Source organism: Rattus norvegicus, chromosome 4 (assembly GCF_036323735.1).
Source record: "Rattus norvegicus strain BN/NHsdMcwi chromosome 4, GRCr8, whole genome shotgun sequence".
NCBI classification, from domain to species: Eukaryota; Metazoa; Chordata; class Mammalia; order Rodentia; family Muridae; genus Rattus; species Rattus norvegicus.
The window spans coordinates 156,671,972-156,692,259 of record NC_086022.1 but is presented as its reverse complement, the minus strand read 5'-3'; the positions used below and the strand labels follow the sequence as shown (position 1 = coordinate 156,692,259).

At 38.8% G+C, this 20,288-nt stretch overlaps 1 protein-coding gene and 1 pseudogene across 3 annotated transcripts in view; one reads left to right on the top strand and one right to left on the bottom strand.

Annotated features, from left to right (window-relative positions):
* Positions 1–20,288, bottom strand: part of Mug1l1 (murinoglobulin 1 like 1) — a 56,417-nt gene that overhangs the window by 16,512 nt on the left and 19,617 nt on the right. For all 3 annotated transcript variants that reach the window (XM_039107437.2, XM_039107439.2, NM_001037975.2), the window contains exons 9-17: positions 15,813–15,933; positions 15,565–15,674; positions 14,744–14,905; positions 7,428–7,655; positions 7,160–7,223; positions 4,804–4,952; positions 2,813–2,962; positions 1,454–1,582; positions 695–779 (exon numbers count right to left, since the gene is read on the bottom strand). In XM_039107437.2, the coding sequence (XP_038963365.1) occupies positions 695–779; positions 1,454–1,582; positions 2,813–2,962; positions 4,804–4,952; positions 7,160–7,223; positions 7,428–7,655; positions 14,744–14,905; positions 15,565–15,674; positions 15,813–15,933 (1,198 nt within the window). The remainder of the gene's footprint in view (positions 1–694; positions 780–1,453; positions 1,583–2,812; positions 2,963–4,803; positions 4,953–7,159; positions 7,224–7,427; positions 7,656–14,743; positions 14,906–15,564; positions 15,675–15,812; positions 15,934–20,288) is intronic.
* LOC108350755 (thymosin beta-10 pseudogene) lies at positions 17,122–17,693 on the top strand (annotated as a pseudogene).

Below are 20,288 nucleotides of genomic sequence, written 5' to 3'. Positions count from 1 at the left end.
TCAAGTAAACAAACAGCCCAAGATAAAAAGTGGGTTGTGTATCTGAAGAGTGGTTTTGAAACAATTTTAAAAGATTAAGACATATCTTTTAACAGTGTTTGCTATGCTAGCAACTAAGGAAACGCAAATTAAATCAACAGATTTCATCTCACCCCAATTGGGATGGCCAAGGTCAAAAGAATAACTGACAACAAGAGCTGGAGAAAATATGGGGAAAGGGAGCCCTCATTCACTCTTGGTGGGGTGCAAATGGTGCAGTCACTCTGAAAGAAACTCGGATGAGAGGAAGAGGGGAAGACTAAGTGATCAGTTGGTTAGTATATGAGTGTGATTTTTTTCTTCCTGTCCTCTCCTTTATTTGCAATGCCTGACTTTTCTGTCCCTTTCCTCTCTAATGCTTAGGGAACTCTCTTCACCTCTCACGACCCTTCTGCAAAAGTCCTTCCCACTTCACACAATGATCCTGTGTCACAATGACTATTGCATTTTTTGTCTTATTTTAACATTGACTTAAGGACCTCCAGCCTTTAACTTCCTTGTAGTAGCACCATACATCTGGGCACATTTTGTTCTGGTAAACTTGGGTTCTTTTCCTCTTACTCAGATGCTCTATGTGCACCACAATTTCATTTTTCCAGCTTCCATAAACAATTCACATTCATTTTGTTTTGAAAAGACTGATTTGTTATTTTACCTGCTAATGGAACCATGTCATAGTCAGTATTACAATATGTAGGAAGTTTGATCTTCAAGTTGGTGAATGCCATTAAACCCGTTTCCTAGAAAGAAAAGTACTAATCAAGCAAAATATATCAAAATTCTGAAAAAAAAAAACGTGTCTATAAAAATCTCAGTAACTATTTCACATACAGTTTTACATGTTCAAGTAGAATTCCTACTCAAATTGTGTGTCTCATACTCATGGAGTGCAGTGAGGAACATAGAGTTTACAGAGAGGCTCATGTGCAGGCCTTCTTTCTGCTACACTGCTGCTATTTTTAGAAGTTGTTCTCAGCCATGCATGGTGGCACATTCCTTTAATCCCAGCACTTGAGAGGCAGACAGATCTCTGTGACTTTGAGGCCAGCCTGGTCTACAGAGTGAGAACCAGGACAACCAGAGCTACATGAGAGCCTGTCTGTAAAACCATTAATAATAATGACAACAGTTAATAATAATAATAATGATAATAATGGCAACAATAATAATTATTATAACAACAATGTCAGTTCCTCTCTGTGTGCCAGTTTCCTCCATAAAGAGTAAAAACATAGTCTAGACTGTCCACTTTCCAAGGTGTAAATTTTGGAAGGCTTAGGAGTGAACCCGGGCACCACCACATGTTAGGTGGGGTGGTTGGCCAGTGACTCAGATCCTTGGCCTAAGCCTAAGATTCTTTACTAATACAGCTTTTCAATAAACCTAAATAATTCACAGAGCAGCATGGGCTCACCCTCACGTATCTGTAGACATCCTTTTCTCGGGCGATTGGTTGGTACATCAAACAATAGTCTTCGTCTTCAAATGGATCATTGGAACTTGCAATGAAGTTGCTGTCTTGCATACCTGGTAGATCATATATCTGTAAGAGACAGGAGATTAAGGGTGCATGTGGGGAACGTTTCTCCAGTTCGGTTCGGCTGACATTGTGGTTCCTGAGTTGACTAACTGGTTGGTTCCCACAGAGTCATCTTTCTTGGGCTTTCTTGGAAGATACTCAAAAAAAAAAAAATCACTGTGACCACCACAAATGTTCAAGAAATAGCTGTCCTCATCAAAAGTATGGGTACCCAAAGCAGGGAGAGGACAGAGTGGGCGGAGCAAGGAAACCCCACCCCTTTTAAACAACCCTTGCGCTTTAAAACTAATTTAAAACCGTATTTGTCAGCTAAACAACTGATCAAGAAATGTCTTTTTAAAAACAATTGGGGAAAGTAAAAATCAAAAAGAGAAACATTTTACCAGGATACTTTCCAAAGCATGTTCTGCACGTGCATCATAAAATCTCATCATTAAACTAATTAAATACTGGTGTAATTTATGTGTCAGTTTAGGACTGGTAAGTTCCCAGCATTATCGGAACTAAAGATTTCGGTTTTTAAATTTACAGATCTCCCTTACATTCTAAAACATGCTATTAGCCAGTGTCAATAATAATTTTTACACTATTAGTGATCATAAAATTATTCTTAATCAGTCCTGTTTTTAATTCAATATAAAGAAGAATTTTACTGTCGTTATCTTGAGTGTGACCCCTGTAAATAGTGCATGGTTTAATTTGTGCTTCTGAGAATTTTCAAAACAAGGTGAGAACCTTGCATTTTAAAATTTAAAATTTTAAACCACTATATATCCTTTTTTTCTTATTCTGGAGAACTCTTGAGACGTGCAAGATTCTATTTGTACAAACGGTTTCGTTTGGCTCCCACATGCAGTATGAGTCTGAAAAGCTCAGTCATGAACATCCAATGGGGACAAGCCACGTCTGGGGTAGGACAAGTCCAGTAAGAGCACAGAAGGCTTTGCAACTCAGAGAGCCTCATTTCCGTCTCTGTCTTCAGTTTATTGGCTAAAGTTTTTTTTTTCTGGTTCTTTTTTTCGGAGCTGGAGACCGAACCCAGGGCCTGGCTAAAGTTTTCTAATCTGTTCTCTGGGATTTTAGAGTGAAGAGCTCCCTTACAGACACTGTCAGCATGAAATGCAGTATTTTAGTGTTCAAGAGCTCTCGTGGCCGAACAAGCAATTTCATCAGAACTAGGGCCACTTCCGGAGCAGAGCCCACTCTGTTGAACAGAGGCTTAAGGTGACTCACCAAGGAAGGGGAGAGCTCAGCCTCAGGCTTCTGGAGCAGCACGCTTTGGTCCACAGCTCTCAGGCCACAGAGGGACTGAGGAGAAGCTGTAACCCGCATATGGGTTTGTGAGGCTGGAAGACTTTGGGATGGGCTGAAGCTCAGCTGCACCTGCGGGAAGGAAAATCAAGCTTTAGCAGGGGTTGGGTTCCTGCTTGCAGCCCTGAAACCTGCCACATGGAGTCACCCGGAAACTCTGCAGTCACATGTGTTTTTCCAGATTATGAATACTGTCAGAAACATAACTGAGGTTCATTGCTTCCTCTTTCTCCCCTGGGATTGATTTACGAAAACAGGAAATGTGTCAGTCAAACTCCAAAGCAACTAATGCAGATTTCGGATCCCTGAAATCTTGCTAATAGATCATTTTTGGTGTCTGTGCACATGTATGTGACTGAGATGCAATGCACACACGTGTGCAGGTGTATGTACCCATGCACCCAGCAGAGGCCAGAGGAGGGTGTGGGTGCCCTGCTCCCACACAGTGCCTTATTCTCTTGAGAATGTCCCTGGAACTAAACTGGCAGCAGGCAAGTCCCAGCAATTCTCCTGCCTCTAACCTCCACATCACTGGGGTTATAGGACCCTTTGGTCACGCCTGGCTTTTACGTGAGTGCTGGAATCAGAATTCAGTGCCAGCAGTGCTATTTCCTACTAAGCCATCTCTGCAGCCCTGAAGTTACACTTCCTCACTCTCTCTCCACCTCCCCTTTTTTCCTCTTCCCCCTATCTTCTCCTCAACATCTCCCCCTCCCTTTATTTTCCATCTCTGACTCTGTCTCTGTCCCTGCCCCTCTCCCTATCCCTGTCCTTCCCTCCTTCTCACCCTGCTTCCCTCCCTCCTTCCCCCCACTCCTCCCATCTTTCTGTGTGTCTCTTTCCAGTGAGGTTTTTTTGACAATTGTGTGTGTGTGTGTGTGTGTGTGTGTGTGTGTGTGTGTGTGTGTGTGTGCGCGCGCGCGCGCGCAGCCCTGGCTGTCCTGGAACTCTCTTTGTAGACCAGGCTGGCCTCAAACTCAAAGATCTGCCTGCCTCCTGAGAGCTGGAATAAATGGCTCACAACAAAAACCACCAACAAAATTACTCATTTTAAAGGACTTTTTTTTACAAAGAGTCTTATACATGGGGTAGAAAAATCAGTATTCTAACTGGAAATATGTCTACTTCTGCCTTTCTGTCTGTCTACCGATCATCTATCATTCATCTTCATCTCTCAATGCTTCCTATTTCATTTCAGTGAGTGAAGCAAATTGGTTTGCAGTGAAAGGGGCCGAGAAAGCAGATCAGAGGCAACGTTAACTACTCTAGACCAAGCAAAGCATAGATGCTCACCAGCAGACATAGTTTCAACGCCTAATGTGAACAGGTACTGAAGATCTATGATGCTGCACACATTCAATAGCAAAGGCCTTAGGTTCTTATCACACGTATAGAAAAATCATAATGAAACACTGGAGGGCAATAAAGGCACCAACAATTAATTGATAGGCCTGGGTCCTCTGACTGGATTATGTGACTGAGATCATGTGACATTAAGGGTCTATGAGATGACTCAGTGGGTAAGGCACCTGCCGGCAAGTCTGTTGACCTGAGCATGACCTCTATGACTCACGAATAAGGAGAACATGGACTTCTAAAACTTCTCTTTCTGCCACAAGTGTTCATTCACATGTGCATGTGCATACACAGATAAATACAGCACAAAGTAAGCTTCACAATGTTAAAGTAGGTACTAAGGAGTCCTTCTCCTCTCCTGCTGTCCATCTCCTTGTTTCCTTTCTCGTAACCTCTGACCATGTGTGTGGCTTGTGAACTCAAATCTGGCACTCTGGAACCGTTCTCATCTTTGCCAATAGGCACACGCAATGACTGGGTTTAGCATATTGATCTGAAATCTGTGTCTTTAAGACTCCCTCATTTTAAATAGAAATTTTAGGTAATAAATCCCTTACTTTGTTGCGAAGACATTTTTCAACTTGAAACTTTACAGAATCTGCAATCACTTCTCCATCAGGCAAGATGGTGTAGATGAGCATTTTAGCCACGGGAACCATGCTGAACTCCACAGGGATCTCCAAGGCGAAGTTGCCTTGTACTTGAGCTGGAGGGAATGGGAAGAGATGGTTGTGGGTCAGAATACTGACAGGAAAACACAAATAACTAGACACAGGGATTTGGAGGACTGTCCAGATGTGGGAGGCGTCTTCCTGTCCTGCGGTTAGTTGTTTGCTAATGATCTCAGGAGGGTATCTCAAAGAAAATCTCCCACCAGGATGTTAACTGTCAAAGTTATATTGGTTATTGATAGCCAATCATATACTAAACTCATATCTCTTTTATACCTCGGCATCCCAAACACCATGTTAGATCTTCCTGTTATAAAAAGGATGAGACAATCTTGGCTTATGTCCCTTTTATTATTCAGATAAAAGGAAGAATGATAAGAGAAAATCCTGGTACTCGGGGAGCTGAAAATTAATAATCACCTAGAGGAGCCAGACACGTTTGATAGAACAGGCATTGCTTTGTACTGAACTGGTTTTCAATGCAATGTTCACAGTATTCACATCTCTTCAGAGAACTTTGTGCGTTTTGAAGTCTCACTTATTGTTTCTGGTGACCCTGAGGGGACTCATAAAACTTCTCAAGATCGATGCTCTGATTCCCTCTTAGTGTTTGTTGAAGAACTGACTGCATATCTTATTGAACAGCTGAATAGTTTTTATAATTGATCAATGACAAGGAAGCCCCCTTTCGGTGAATTTGTTGAGTATCCACTGAGTGAGTATCAACCACTTCTAGAAATTACTTGAAAGTTATCTCTGACTGCATGGAGCACACAGGTTTACATCTAGAACATGCTATTAGTCAGTGTCAATAATAATTTTGAAGCTATTAGAGTGATCATATAACTATTCCTAACCAGTCCTGGTTTTAATTCAATATGAAGAAGAGTTTTACTGTCATTATCTTGGGTGAGACGCCTGTAAATAGTGCATGGTTTCAATTACGCTCCCAGCAGTTGATATGGCCATGAAGGGAGATGAATAATAGAAGCTAAATTATAGAAAATGTGTTTGCATGTGGTAAGTGCTCTTTGGGAAGGGAAGGATGACCAGAACAGAGCATCAAGATTACCAGGATTCAGTGGTGACTTGGGATTTTAAGGAGTGGGTGGAAGAGGCCCGATTAAGGGAGTGACAAGTGAGTCAAGTTTCAGTAGAACTGAGCAAATATCAGGAGATGACAGGGTGACTTCACTCAGAAGTCACAGCAGCTATGGTTTCCTGCCCAAGACCTTCACAAATGCTAACTCATCAATATTCCAGCACGGAAGGGGAGTGATTTGCAAAGACACATTATTAGCTGAGGAGCTAACACAGTTGATGGCTGCTGAGGGGAGAAGGAGTCAGATCTCTTCAGTGATGCGGCTCCTGGTAGACTGCCCATGTTTCAGGGACTGGCCCAATACTGTCATGTATGGGTAGCACTAACAGAATTCAATGGGTTAGGGAAAAATCACATAAAATAGGCAAGGGGCCTGGTGAGGTAGGCAGAGAGGAGTCGAGAGAGGGGGGATTAGTGCAGAGAGTGTATGATTAAAATACATTGGATAAATATATGTAACTTTCAAAGAATAAATAAAATGTCTTTAAAAGTTAAAATAAAGGACTGGAGAGAGAGTTCAGAACTGAAGATCACTTAATGCTCTTCAAGTTTGATTCCCACCACCCACACCAGGGTGCTCAGATCTCTGTAATTCTAGGTCCAGGATATCTAGGGGTTCTGATGCCTCTGGCTTTCATAGTACCTGTATTGACATGCTCATAGTTACCCACAAGCACCTCACACATAATTTAAAAATAATAAAAACGAATCAAATATATGTAAATCATTGTATCTAGAATGGGAAGGACCAAAGCTGACGTCTTCCAGATTATTACTATTTTTTTGGACAGACACTAAGATAACTCCTTTGCCATGTTGAGGATAATCTGCATGTGAGAGCACAGTTTCTGCACATGTGTCATATCTCACAGTACATTGTGTACTCAGGTGTTACTTATTCACAATAGATATTTCACCATGTCGAAGGATACTCAGTTTGGGACTCTGGGACTTTTCCCCTGAAGGTCATGGTATGAGTAATAACTCACATTATAGGGCAGAGCCATGAGATCCTACTGTGGAGAATGTTTACGGAGACACACAAACATGATGGCACTGCTAGTTGCTCAGTCATGAGATTCCATGGTGAGTATGTGGACACTCAGTTGGAGAAATGTTTCGGTGTGAGGAAACACTTACATTCTCCTGGCTCCACTTGATGAGTGTGGTTTCCAGTCTGGAGGATGCTGCCCTGGGCCATGACCTACAATGGAAAGTATTTTCCAAACTTACATCTGTGTTTTGCAAGGCTTTCTTCTAACTGTGCTAGAAGAAATAGAAGAATTTATTGTATTCCAGGCAGAAATACCCAGCCTAGATCTCAATGAGTCAGGAGAAACATGGTCTTTTCTTTTCTCTTTTTCTTTCTTTTCTTTTCTTTTTTTTCCAATTTGGAACCAGAACTCACCAGGTAGTGGAAAACAATCTGTTGCAGCACTCCCAAGACCTGCCCCTTCAGAATAAAATGCGCCTGAACTGTGTGGATCTGGTTGCAGGGCAAGACGCCAGCTTCTGTGTCGAGGTAGATGTAGCTCTTGCTGAGGGAGTAAACAGCATAGGCCGTATGATGTGCCTCTGCGTGTCTTTCTGCTGTGCAAGAGGAATGGATACATGAACTTTCCTCCTTGTGGTAGACCTGGAGAAACAAGAAAATACTATGCCATAGACTGCCTAGGCAGAATCTCTCCTCTGTGATGAATCAGCAGATTTTCCCATCTCTTTTAATGATTAAATATTTTGTATATCTTAATAAAAAGGGAGGGGAATTTCATTAAATGAATTGATGTCTAACACCCTGAATTTTCAGAATTGAGGCAAATATTTACACCAGGGAAGAGTGAAAAGGGAAGTAAATTTTTTATGAAACAAAGGAAGCATTTTTGTGTATCTAATACATAATGAAAAATGTTTACATATATAAATTTTAAGGCATAATGAATGTATGAATTAATGGGCTGATGAGAACCTTTTCATATATTAATGTAAAGTACTCTGAGTATACTCAGCCGCCTTACTACCCAATCCTATGTTTCGTGCTGACTTCCTTCTTCCTTAATAGACCCTCTCTACTTTCATTACTGTTCTTTCCCTAGATTCCACATATGGAAACAATTTCACCTAGTCTTATAATTTTTTCTTAAATTTGCAATTTATAAATCCATGCATCTCTCTATAGACAGGATAACCTTCTTATAATTATCTGAGTAAAAGTCCAATGTACATGTATTTCCAATTTTCTCTATCCACTCATGTAATGGTTGGCTATTCAAACCATGCCCAAGTTGACGAATTAATGATTCTGAGACTGAATTATTATAAATAATTGTCTAGTCCAAAACCTTGGCTCCTCCCGTTAGGTCATATTTAATTATCCTGTTTGTTCTATTCTGTTGGTTACCTTTTCTCAGTTTGGGGTTAAGCCCCCATGCTTGACTTTATCCCAGAAATCTTCTCTGTACCAGAATTTCTACCTCCCTGTTTCCTGCCTAAGGTAATAGGCCAACAGCATTTTATTGACAGGTGATGCTTCTATACATTGCATAAGAGAGTCTCTGTAAACACTCATCCATCACTAGGCATTAAAGTTGGCTCCATTGCCCAACTGTGTTGAGAACTGCTGAAATTGCCATGGGGATGTAGATCTCTATTATATGTTACCTTTGACTCATATGGACATGCATATGGCTGTGGCATGTCTGCACTATACACTGCTTTCATTTTGGATTTTTGTAGAAGCTCTGAGTTTCATGGTCACATTAATTTACCTTCTTACCAGCTGTGCATATAGGTTCTCATAACCTTGCTTTCCTAATGATAGCCATTTTGATGGGTGAGATGAACTTTCAACATAGTGTTAGCTTTCATTTTATTGAGAGCCAAGTGTGGTGAGCATCTTTGCATGTGTTTCCTGACCATTTGTATTTAGTGTCTTGAAAATAGATGATTTGTTGGGTCTACTGAGATGACCGTGTGATTTTTAACTCTTGATTCTGTTCATATGCTGTTTCACAGTTCTCAGCTTACAAATGTGAAACCACCCATGCATTCTTGGTAAGAAATCAATTTGATCATGGTACATATGATTTGTTTAATGTGTAGTTGAATTTGGCATGAAAGAATTTCATGCAGACTTTCCTTTAAAGTCCATTGAGTAAATTAGTCTGAAGGTTTCTTGTCACCATTTCCTCATCTAGTTGTGGTCTCTGGGTTGTTCTAGATTCATAGAATGGGTTAGGAGGCATTCCTTATTTTGAGTCTTTATGCAATAATATTTCTTTTTTGAAGTTTGGTTCAATTCAGCAATGAGTTCTTCCCAGTCTCAGCTCTAATTTTTATGGGTCCTTTTAATTATTTCTTCAGTTCTATTTCTCATTGCTGATCCATTTAGGTTCTTTTTAACATCCCTTTGGCTCAGTTTTGGTACAATATAAATATCCAGAAACTCACTTGTCTCTACTGGATTTTCTAATTTATTGGAATGAAAGCTTTCAGATTATTCTCTAAGAACCCCATGGATTTCACAGTATGTTCTGTGGTAGTTACCTCTAATTTGCTAATTTGGGTTTTAACTCTCTTTGGGTTAGGATAAAGTCTACTCAATTTCTTTTATCTTTGTGATTTCAGAATCATTGTTGGTTTCAGTGGACGTCTTTACTGTTCCCTTTTGTCCCCATCATTACTTTCAGCCATACTTATTATTTTATTCCTTTCACTAATTTTGTATTTGTCCTGTTCTAGGTAACACTTTGAGATACAGCGTAACACTATTTATTTGATAGGGATCTGATTATTTAGTGTAGGGGTTTACTATACACACACCTCTTAGAATTTAAATCCCTGTAGACTGTACAAATTCTGATGTGATTTTTTTAAATCTGGAAATAAAAAAAATCACCCTTCTGATATTGTCAATGTTCCAATGATCACTGTCAAGAGTATTATTTAGTATAAATACCTGTGTATGCTCTCTAGTTTGTCTCATTATTTATTTGTAATTATAGTGTTTTGTATCATGATAACATGATTTAAAATATTTGAACTGGTTTACATTTACTCAATGATCTAAAATGAGATCTATCTTAAAGAAACAACCATCAGTTGCTGATGGGAATGTGTATCTCATCACTATTAGATATTGTGCTCTGTAGGCAGATGCTAAGGCTGTGTGATGCAAGGTGCAGTTTAATCTGAGATTTCTTTGTACAATGATACATCTATCAATACACACTATATATGAAGTTACTTACATAATAATTTGCAGTTATACCTATTTGTTCTTTTGCTCTAGTCGTGTTTGTTTTTTATGAAAATCATTGAACCAACTTTTGGGCGATATACATTTATATGTGTATCTTCCTGATGCATTATTTCATTTTTAAAATGCTTGAAATCTACTTGTCATATATGGGCATAGTAATTAATTCTTATTTTAGAGTTTCATTTAGCTGAACTATAATTTTTCTTTCATTCAATTCAGTCTCTGTGCTATCATTTTTATGAGGTGAGTTTCTTGTACACAGCAAATAGTTGGATGTTGTTTTAAAATCTATTATGCTCATTTCTATTTTGTATGCAGAGATGTAAATTGGTATTTACTAACAGTACTGAATGTTACAGTACTATGTTTATATTTTTTTGATGGTTACATTAAGTTTATCTAGAAGAACAAAGCTGACAGAATGAAGATAAACTAATGATGATTAACTTACAGTGTGGTCTGGGTAGTTCAACAATAGTTGTCTTAGACTGTTGGAGAGGCTGGGAGGCAGGTAAGCATCCCTAGACTACAAGGCTGTGTGTCTTAGCAGTCCCAATCTGGTGTCAAAGGCCTTGAGGATGCCTGGATAGCCACTGGTCTCTAGAGCACATTGAACATCCAAAGCCAGCAAGCAAGCAAACAACCACAACAAAACTGGTTCAGATGTCTGCAAATGGTTGCAATAGCAATAGCAGTAGCACTGATAGTGAGAGGTGGAGGTGAGCATGGCCGTGCTAAAAGTGAGATCCATATTTATGGTGGGTCTTTGTATTTAAATTAACCCATGAATTTATTCACAGCATGACTAGAGGCTGACCTAATCTCTCCCTCAGAGGCTCGCTGCAGAGGTGGAGGTGATTCCACATCTTGCCAAGTTTAAGTAAATATTACCATCATATTGGTTTTGGATGCTCTCTGATATTTTCTTCCTCCTTTGTTCAGCTTAAAAGTTTCTTAGCTTAATGAATTGATAATGTTTTTTTTCCATTTTATCTTTCTATGATAGATTATTCTTTCATTTTTTTAAACTTTATTTATTTATTATATGTAAGTACACTGTCACTATCTTCAGACGCACTAGAAGAGGGCATTAGATCTCATTACAGATGGTTGTGAGCCACCATGTGGTTGCTGGGATTTGAACTCAGGACCTCTGGAAGGGCAGTCAGTGCTCCTAACCACTGAGACATTTCTCCAGCCCCTAGATTATTCTTTCTAACTTCTGATGATTGCATATTTTCTTGTTTTTCTTTGAGTAGTATTTCTCAAAGTATCTTTCACAATGCTAGTATGGTAGTCATGAGTGCCATTAATTTACTCAACTTTTTAAAAATATTATTTAGTTTAGTTTAAATGAATGCTTCTTCTGCGTGCATGTGTGTGCAACATTTATATGCCAGATGCCTGAAGAGGTCAGAAGAGGACATTGTAGCCCCTGAGACTGGAGTGATGGATGGTTGCAAGCTACCTGTGGGTTCTGGAAACTGAACCTAGGTCCTCTCAAAGTTATCAAGAGCTCAGAAATTTTGAAGTACTTCTGCAGGTCTGTATTGGGTCACATCTCATCCTTTGCCCTTCAATTTTCAGGACAACTTCATCTGAATATTAAAGTTGGTTACCAACTTTTTTTTTCTGTTTTATCTATTTATTTACTTATTTTCGACTTTAATTGTATCTTCCCAGGGTCCTAGCCTCTAGAGTTTCTGTGGCTAAGGACTGTTGTTACTTTGAAAGGTTTCTTTTTGTATGTTAGCTGGATCTTCTATCTTGCAGCATTTAGTAATCTTTTTATTTTTCTTTCTGTATTCTTGGCATTTTAGTTAAGAAGTTCTTTTCTAGTTGTCTGTCATTCTAAATGTGTCCTGTACTATCATGTCTGTATCTTTTCTCAGCTTGGGGAATGTTCTGTTCATCCACTGAGTGGGTTTCCATGACACTTGCTTGCATGTTACACTCTGTGCAATGCCAGCACCTTCAGGCCCTGTCTCCTAACTCAGTTCTAGAGGCCTTAAGAGTTGGGGCCATGGTTTTTTAGTTTTTCTTCACCACTCATTAAATGTAATAATTATTTTTCATTATCTCTATGCCCTGCTATTTTTCTACCATTATATCTAGTCTATCAGTGAAAACTTCTACTTACTTTTTTTTATTTAGGTTATTTTATATATTTCCATTTTTTAAAAAAAAGCCTTCAGAATTTTTGTTTGTTGACTTCTTTGGCAAAATCTATAATCTCTTCTTTATTCTATTGGGCAGTATTTGTGTGTGTGTGTGTGTGTGTGTGTGTGTGTGTGTGTGTGTGTGTAAGGTGTTGCACATGTGTCCAATTTTGTCATAAATAATTTTAAAAATCAGAACTGTAAAATTATTTATATAAATTTTCATTTGCTTCAATAGCTTTGAGTTCAGTTATTGAAAAATTAAGAACTTTGGGGTAAGTTTTTTTCATATTTCTTCTATTTTGATGCTTCAATTTAAACATCTCTTATGATGGCTATAGAACACCTACTATTATAAGGTCATTTTCATCATGAGTAGCCCTCTTTCAAAGGCTTGGTCTCCAACAAACCCAAGGGACATGGAGGACATTTCAGTAAATTCATCAACAACAAAACAAATCAGATGTATTGATGTAATTAAAAAACAATTAAGAATAGCCCCAAATTCCAATGCATAGAAAGTGGAAAAAACAATATAAGTTAAATGTTAAGTCAGAAAATAGAGGTAAACGTTATTACTCAAGCAGCAGTAAGGAAGTCTGAGAAAAAGAAAAAAAGGATTAAGATCAGAGAGAAAGGAAACAAGAACAAAGAATGAGAAAGAAAATCAGGGAAGAACAGAAGAGGAGTCTGCACTCCGTTATGAGGACTTGGAAGGAAGACTCTTGCAACTTGGGGGGCTGGAGGGATAATCAGGAGAGGAGGATTAAGTGACAAAATGTATGAAATTCCAGAATAAAGCCTGATACTTTCTATCCTCAGTAAAGAACAAAACAAAACAAAAACATAAAATTCAAAGGAGGAGAGGGAGAAGGATGAAAACCTGAAATAAGATCACGAAGGAAAGAGGAAAACCAATTTTCTTGACTTAGGAAGACACGGCGCTTTCCCTCAGGCTTCATTTCTAGGGTCACCAGGAGTCCCAGGAGAAGAATAGACAGTAGTGAGCCTTGTCCTATCTGAGATCCAGACAAGCCGATCAAGGCAGATGGTCAATCAGAAAGATGAGCACACCTGCCTCAGCCATTAACTGAGCTAAGATAATGTGTGCCGCTCTGCAGGGCTGACTTATGGTCACTGAGTCTATGTACGTATTTGTGTAGGGAGATGTTAAATAATGACGATGGGAGCTACGTGTGATCCAATCAGGCCAGCTAAACCAATTCTGATGGAGTTTCTCCTTACAACCAAGGAACCCTATCAGTCCACATGTGCGTGTGTGACTGCATGGACGGGTGTTGTGGTGGAGGACTAGAGTTAATTAAGTTTGACATCTTATCCTGTATGTGACTCTGAGCCTCTGGGTTTGGAGAAAACATCCAAAGCAAAGCTTTCTGAGTAATGTGACACTGACTGGCCACCTAGTAAGTGTCACACTACTCTTTCCCTCCTCCATCGAAATCCACACTCCACCCTATCTCTAGGTCCATCTGCAAAGGGACATGCTTTTCAGCTTCTTTCTATAAGAACTCATATAGCTTATGAGTTCCACCATTTAAATTTGCAGCCAGAGATGTGTGTAAGTCACCCCTGGCATTGCTGTCCTCACAGGGGTTCTCAGAGAGGGGCCTGCTGAGACAGCTGGGGAAAAGGCTATTGGGATTAGAGATGTAAGGCCGCAGGGTCTTCAGAGACCTCTCCTGGAAAGTCAGATAGTGAGCTTCTCTTCAAATGGCTCCCCTTTGTGACATATCTGACTAAGCTATGATATACAGGGGGGACTCTGTCAAATTCCAGCTGACTGCAGATTGCAGATCTCTAGAGTTTTTGTATTTCCAAATTGCATTTCTAGAAAGTGTTGAATCTCTCTCTATCCTCTCCCCACCCCCCACCCCAAATGTGCATCTCAAGTAGGAACTAGTGTAATGTCAGTCACATTCAGTTACACAACAAGTATCTCTTGTTTGAGAAAATGGGCACAACATATTTGGGTAATGAATTTGAGGATACACAACAAATATCCTTGACTAAGTAGATGAAAATGAACTTTAATCATTTTTTTTGCTTCAAGGTCCTAACTTGAGATATTTCAAACATAAATAAAGTAAAAGAGACTATGGAAAATAATTGTATTTAAAATGTGTTCACAATATATGCTGATACTTCTATGAGTGCTCAGAAACTTTTTGTGTTTTGCCTAAAAATAAGAGTTTGGCATGAAACTTTTTTTTCATTAAGCTACACATTGAGCTCAAGCTGTTGCAAAGTCTCACCTTGTATCTTATGTCCTCCTCATTTCTGACTTACTTTGATATTGAGGGAATAGTCTGAGATGCCGCTGGTATCTATGGAGAACTTTGCCAAGCCATGCTGATCAGTGGTAGTAGCATTGGTGTAGCCAGCGTCTCGTGCTTTGATGAGGACCTGCTCATTTGGAATAGGATCTCCCTTGATATCCACTAGGCGGACCTAAATTGAACAAGGAAGGAAAGTATAGTCTAGGCATGGGTATATGACACGGAAGAGAAACCCCTGTTTCAGTATTATACAAAGACTCCAAAGATGCAGTCACTAATTCACTAATTTTCTGAAAATCTATACCTGCAGAACGAGCTATGCTGTGAAAGTACAGAGACTGAAGGTATCATACTCTTAATTTCATAACAGATGCTTTTATATGCTTCCTATTTTCCTATTATTCACAAGGGACCATCAATGAGCCCATCCTGTAAAACACTGCAAGTACATGCTCTGACACCATCACAAGAACAGCTTGTGAGGGAGCAGAGGCTACCAGCAAGCATGGGTGTGTTATGAATATGTAGCTCATGTTGCTTCACCATTGAAACACAGTGATACTCTGGGGTTTAAGGTTTTCAGGCGCAGCAGTTATAAACAAAAACTCTGCTGCATAGGTTTGAGATTTGGAGCCTCTCGATAAATTTTCCTAATCTTCACTTTAGTTCTGGGAATTGAACTCGTGTGCTTGGCCATGTGAAATACAAACTCCACCACTAAGCTGTGCTTCTAGTCTTGCAACCCATGATGTCAGAAATGCTTAACATCAGCAGAACAGCCTTGAAGCACCTTTTACAGTTCTGCCACCTATGAAGCACAAAGCACCTTACTTTCACAAAGAATGGGATCCCGTGTCTGAAGTGTGAATCTGCTTTCAAAAATAGGAATTTGTTTCTGGTTCTTTCGACTTCAATTCTTCCAGATCCACTGAACTCTGACCCTGAGGAAGAAAGTAGTGATGACATTGAAGGCCCAAGCTGGTTAGAGAGTTGCTTGCTTTCTGCATCCTCTGAACTACCATCGATGTGAAAAGGTGTCAGTTTTCACAGCGCCATCTTCTATATTCTTACTCACATACCTGTCCCTTCTTCTGTAACAGTTGCATTCACATGGAAAGCCTGGTGCATTTTGAGGTAATTTTCCTTTAATTGGAACTCAGTGATGTTCACTTCTTGTGTGCTGCAGCCGTTGTTGTCTAGCTGATATTTAAGATAAAAGCAAGGTGACAAGGCACACTGGTCAGGTTGATGGTCTACTGAAACCCACACACGAGGGCTTCTATCAGAAAGAGAGTGCTTAGTGCATAGTCTTCTGGTTCTAAGCCTGGGACTCAGCCTAAACGCTGTGCTGCTGTGTGAGCATGACCAGTCCCAATGCTGTCTTGGCTTGGTCATCCATAAACACAGTGATTATATTCTAAGTATCCACTTAGTACTTAATCCATCTATTAAGGAATATTAAGTGTAATACAATATCAAAATTATAATATACAGAACACTTAACTTGCATGCCATTAGAACTTAATAATTATTTTCTATTATTAAAATATCAAACACAGGCATGGATGTAACTCAATGGTACTTTTTACTAGCAGACGTGAACCTGCTGGCTTGATACCTAGTGGCAGCAAGTAAAGTGTAATCCATTTTTAGAGTGAAATGGTACTCAGAACCTGCCGTTCCTTCGATGAATGAGAATAGCCTTCATAGGAAATAATTGACATTATTCTGAACTGTGAAAGATAAGAGTCACCAGGACCATTATTTTGTTCCAAATTAAAGTTTAGCTAAACGGCTTACTCTTTTTTTTGCCATTTTCATTGTTACAATTATTGTCAGTATAGTAGTAAACTTTACATCATTTAAATTGCATTGCTCTAACAACTTTGGTTTTCTGCTGTTGTGGCAGTTTATCTGGATCCCTTTCTCCTTTCTGGGCTGCCTTGTTGATGTAGCCTCAATAGAAGATGTGCCTAGTCTTACTGCAACTTGGTATGCCAAGGCTGGTTGATCTCTTTGGGAGGCCATTCCTTTTCTGAGGAGAAAGGAAGGAGGAGTGAAAGGAAGTGAGAAGGTGGGACTGGGAGGTGAGGAAGGAGGGGAAGCTGTGAAAAGGATGTAGAGTAAATAAATTATTTAATAAAAAAATGAAATACAGGAAACAGGAAGAATCAGGGAAACATGATATGTACAAAGGGGCACAGCTCTTCACTAACTGAATCCTAGGATATGCAAATTGTCATAATGCTGGACAAGTAATAGTGTAGTCTTGGAAATGACTGGTGATCTCACAAAGGATTTACGCCTGCAGAGAAAGTTCTGAGTGCTATCTATTCAGAACAAGACTGAGAAAATCAGCAACAGATGTGATGCTTAATAAAAGATAAATAACGTCCAATAGTCATAGGAATGAACACATAATTATCAACAGTAACTCCAAGTATAAATGATTTTAAGTCTTTAATTAAGAGACACAAGCTAGATCCTTTTCTGCAGAAATGTGAGTGGGAGGAACTGGAACACAAGATCAGAGAGAGAGAGAGAGAGAGAGAGAGTTGTAAGAAAATGGCAGGCAAGCCATCCATGAAGAAAATTGCAAGCTTCATTAAGGCCAAGCTGGAGAAAACCAAAGAGCATGAGAAGAACACCAGCCAACCAAAGAGACCACTCAACAAGAAAAGAGGAGTAAAATTTCCTAGAAGCCTAGGAGGATTTTCCACCTCGCCTCATCATTTCTGAGACCCGTTTCTGATGGGGAAGATGGACAGACACAAGCCACAAGCTGTACTGTGAACCCACCCAGGCACTCCGTTTTCCCTGTGATATAGAAAATTATTTGTATGATTGATGAAAATAAAATGCACCTCGTGGCAAAAGAAAAAAAGCTAACTAATTAGACTCTAAAGAACACACACACACACACACACACACACACACACACACACACACACACACACACACATCAAAAATGAAAGGCTAGGAAGGGATAGATCAAGAAAATCCAAGTTGAGAAAAAGAGAAATATCAATACTTATATATGATAGAATTGACTAGTCCAAATTTAGTTACAAGAAATAAAATAGTCACTACCTATTAGTGAAAGGAATACCTACCCCCAATTACTGAGTAAACATGTCAGTGCATTACAGTTCATAAAAGAAACACTACTAAACAAAGGATAGATGGGTCCCAGTACAATAATAATGGGTGATTTTACCACTACACACTCATTAAATTGATCATCTGGCCAAAAAAAAAATAATTGTTAGGGTGTTACACAGAAATTTCATCTGAATTTAATCTTTCCATCTGGAGGTAGGCTACTGAGACTCAGGACATAAACAAGACTTATAAAGCTCAGGACATAGAAACTGACAAGGCTCAAGAAGTTCCTAAACTGAAAAAAATTGTAAGGCTATAAATAGGCTAACAGAATTCATGTCCACCAAACCAGCTCTACTGAGAATTTTGAAAGGAGAGGAGAATAAGCAAAGCTAACAGACTTCAGAAAGAAAACAAATGAAACTATAATTACTGAAACATAAAATAGGATTAAACATAAATAGCACCAAAAGTAAACTGACAGCAATCAACACGCACCTTTCAGTGATAACTTTAAATATTAATGGCCTCAATTCTCCAATCAAAAGGCATAGGATGGTTGGATGGATTAAGAAACAAAATCAGTCTTGTTGTTGTTTTCAAGAAACTTACTTTATCTTCAAAGGTAAACACCACTATGAGTGAAGGGATTGGAAAAGTATTCAAAGCAAATAACCAGAAATCAAGCAGAATTACTATTATAATATCTGACCAGTCTAATTTCAAGCAACAATTAATTAGATGAGATGGAGTGGGACACTTTATTCTGATAAACTGAAAAATTAACTGAAAGACACTACAACTATAAACATAGATGAACCAAGGTCTAGCACACACGCTTTCATAAAAAGCATACCATGTGATTTCAAGACACAGATGAAACACAATTCAGTGGTTATAGTTGATTTCTGCACCCTAATTTCTCCAATAGGGCATCTGGACAAAAAAATAAGGGCAGAATCATCAGAATTAAATAAAACCAATTTATCATTTTGCCCTAACAGATATTTATAGAACTTTCCACCGAAACACTAAAGTATAATTATTCTTTGAAGTAGTGAAAGGAATTTTCTCCACAATAGATGATGCAGTGAGAAACAAAGAAAGTCCGAAAAATACAGAAAAGTTAAAATGACCCAGTGCACCCTATCTAACCACAATGCAATAAAGCTTATAATCAATAGCACAAAGAATTAAAGAAATTGCATGAATTCATGAAAATCAAACATCACACTACCTAATAATGAGGGAATCAAAGAACTCAAGAAAAAGAGTTTTAAATCCTGGAATTAAATGAAAATAAAAACATGACACAAAAGTCTCTTGAAGATATTCAAAGCAAGAGAGATATAACTAGTTCTGAGTGCTGCTTAAAATAAGGGAAAGATTTAACACAAATAAATGACTTGATAATATACATCAAGGATTCATTAAAAAAAGAAAGATCAATCCAAACTCTGTATTAGCAAATAGGAAGAAATAATAAAAACCAGAGCAGAAACTAGTAGAACAGAAAGAAGGAATACAAAAAGTGAGACAGTTATTTAAGAAGATAAGATCAAGACTAATCTTTGGCACAATTAACCAATGAAAGAAAGAAAATGACCCAAATTAATAGAATAAAAATATGCAGGGTAATATTATACAGACATTGAAGAGATTTGGACTGTTGTTGTTCAAAAACCTATACCGAATTAATTTAGAAAACTTAAAAGAAGTGGACAGATTTCTACATTCATCCAAAATACAAATGTTAAACTAAGAAGAAATGGATAACTTCAACAGTCAAAAGCACTCTATAGACAGCAGCCTACTACTGTCATTTTCCTTAATCAATATAGTCCTTTACTAAAGTCTTGTCCTTACAGATGCATGTGGGTCTCACCTCATCAAAGAACCTTATTTTTCCAGAGATGGAGACCTTCATGAAGATGTACAACCCATCAAAATGCAGAATTGCCTAGGATTACCCATCCCCAACAATGCATCTCCAACATAACCCTACATTGAAGGATCATGGAAAATCATAGAACAAGAGTCAGAAGATTATAAAAGACCAGAATGCCTGTTGCAAAAATAGTGTCCTTCAGACACAACAGGGAAAGACACCCATAAAAATCTCAACAATGTGCTTGCCAGAAGAAGATTTAAATAATGGTAAAACAAGTTAACCTGCCAATGCGGTGGAAAGGGGAAATTCCACAAACCCCACACCTAGATCAAGAGCTATAGGTAGCCAATAACTGCTGAGAATGACTAAGATAAATGTAAAAGTCTGTGGGAGTCAGGAGTCACTTGGCTCTACAGAAAACATGTCGGTAAATTACAAATGGCATCTCCCATAACAGTGGGTTTTATTGACCAAGAAACTGCTCAGGATAAAAGTCTAGAAAGGCAGAGTCTGTAATAGTTCAGGTGTGGTCTTGTGTCCTTTGTTGAGGAGACAAGCTTGT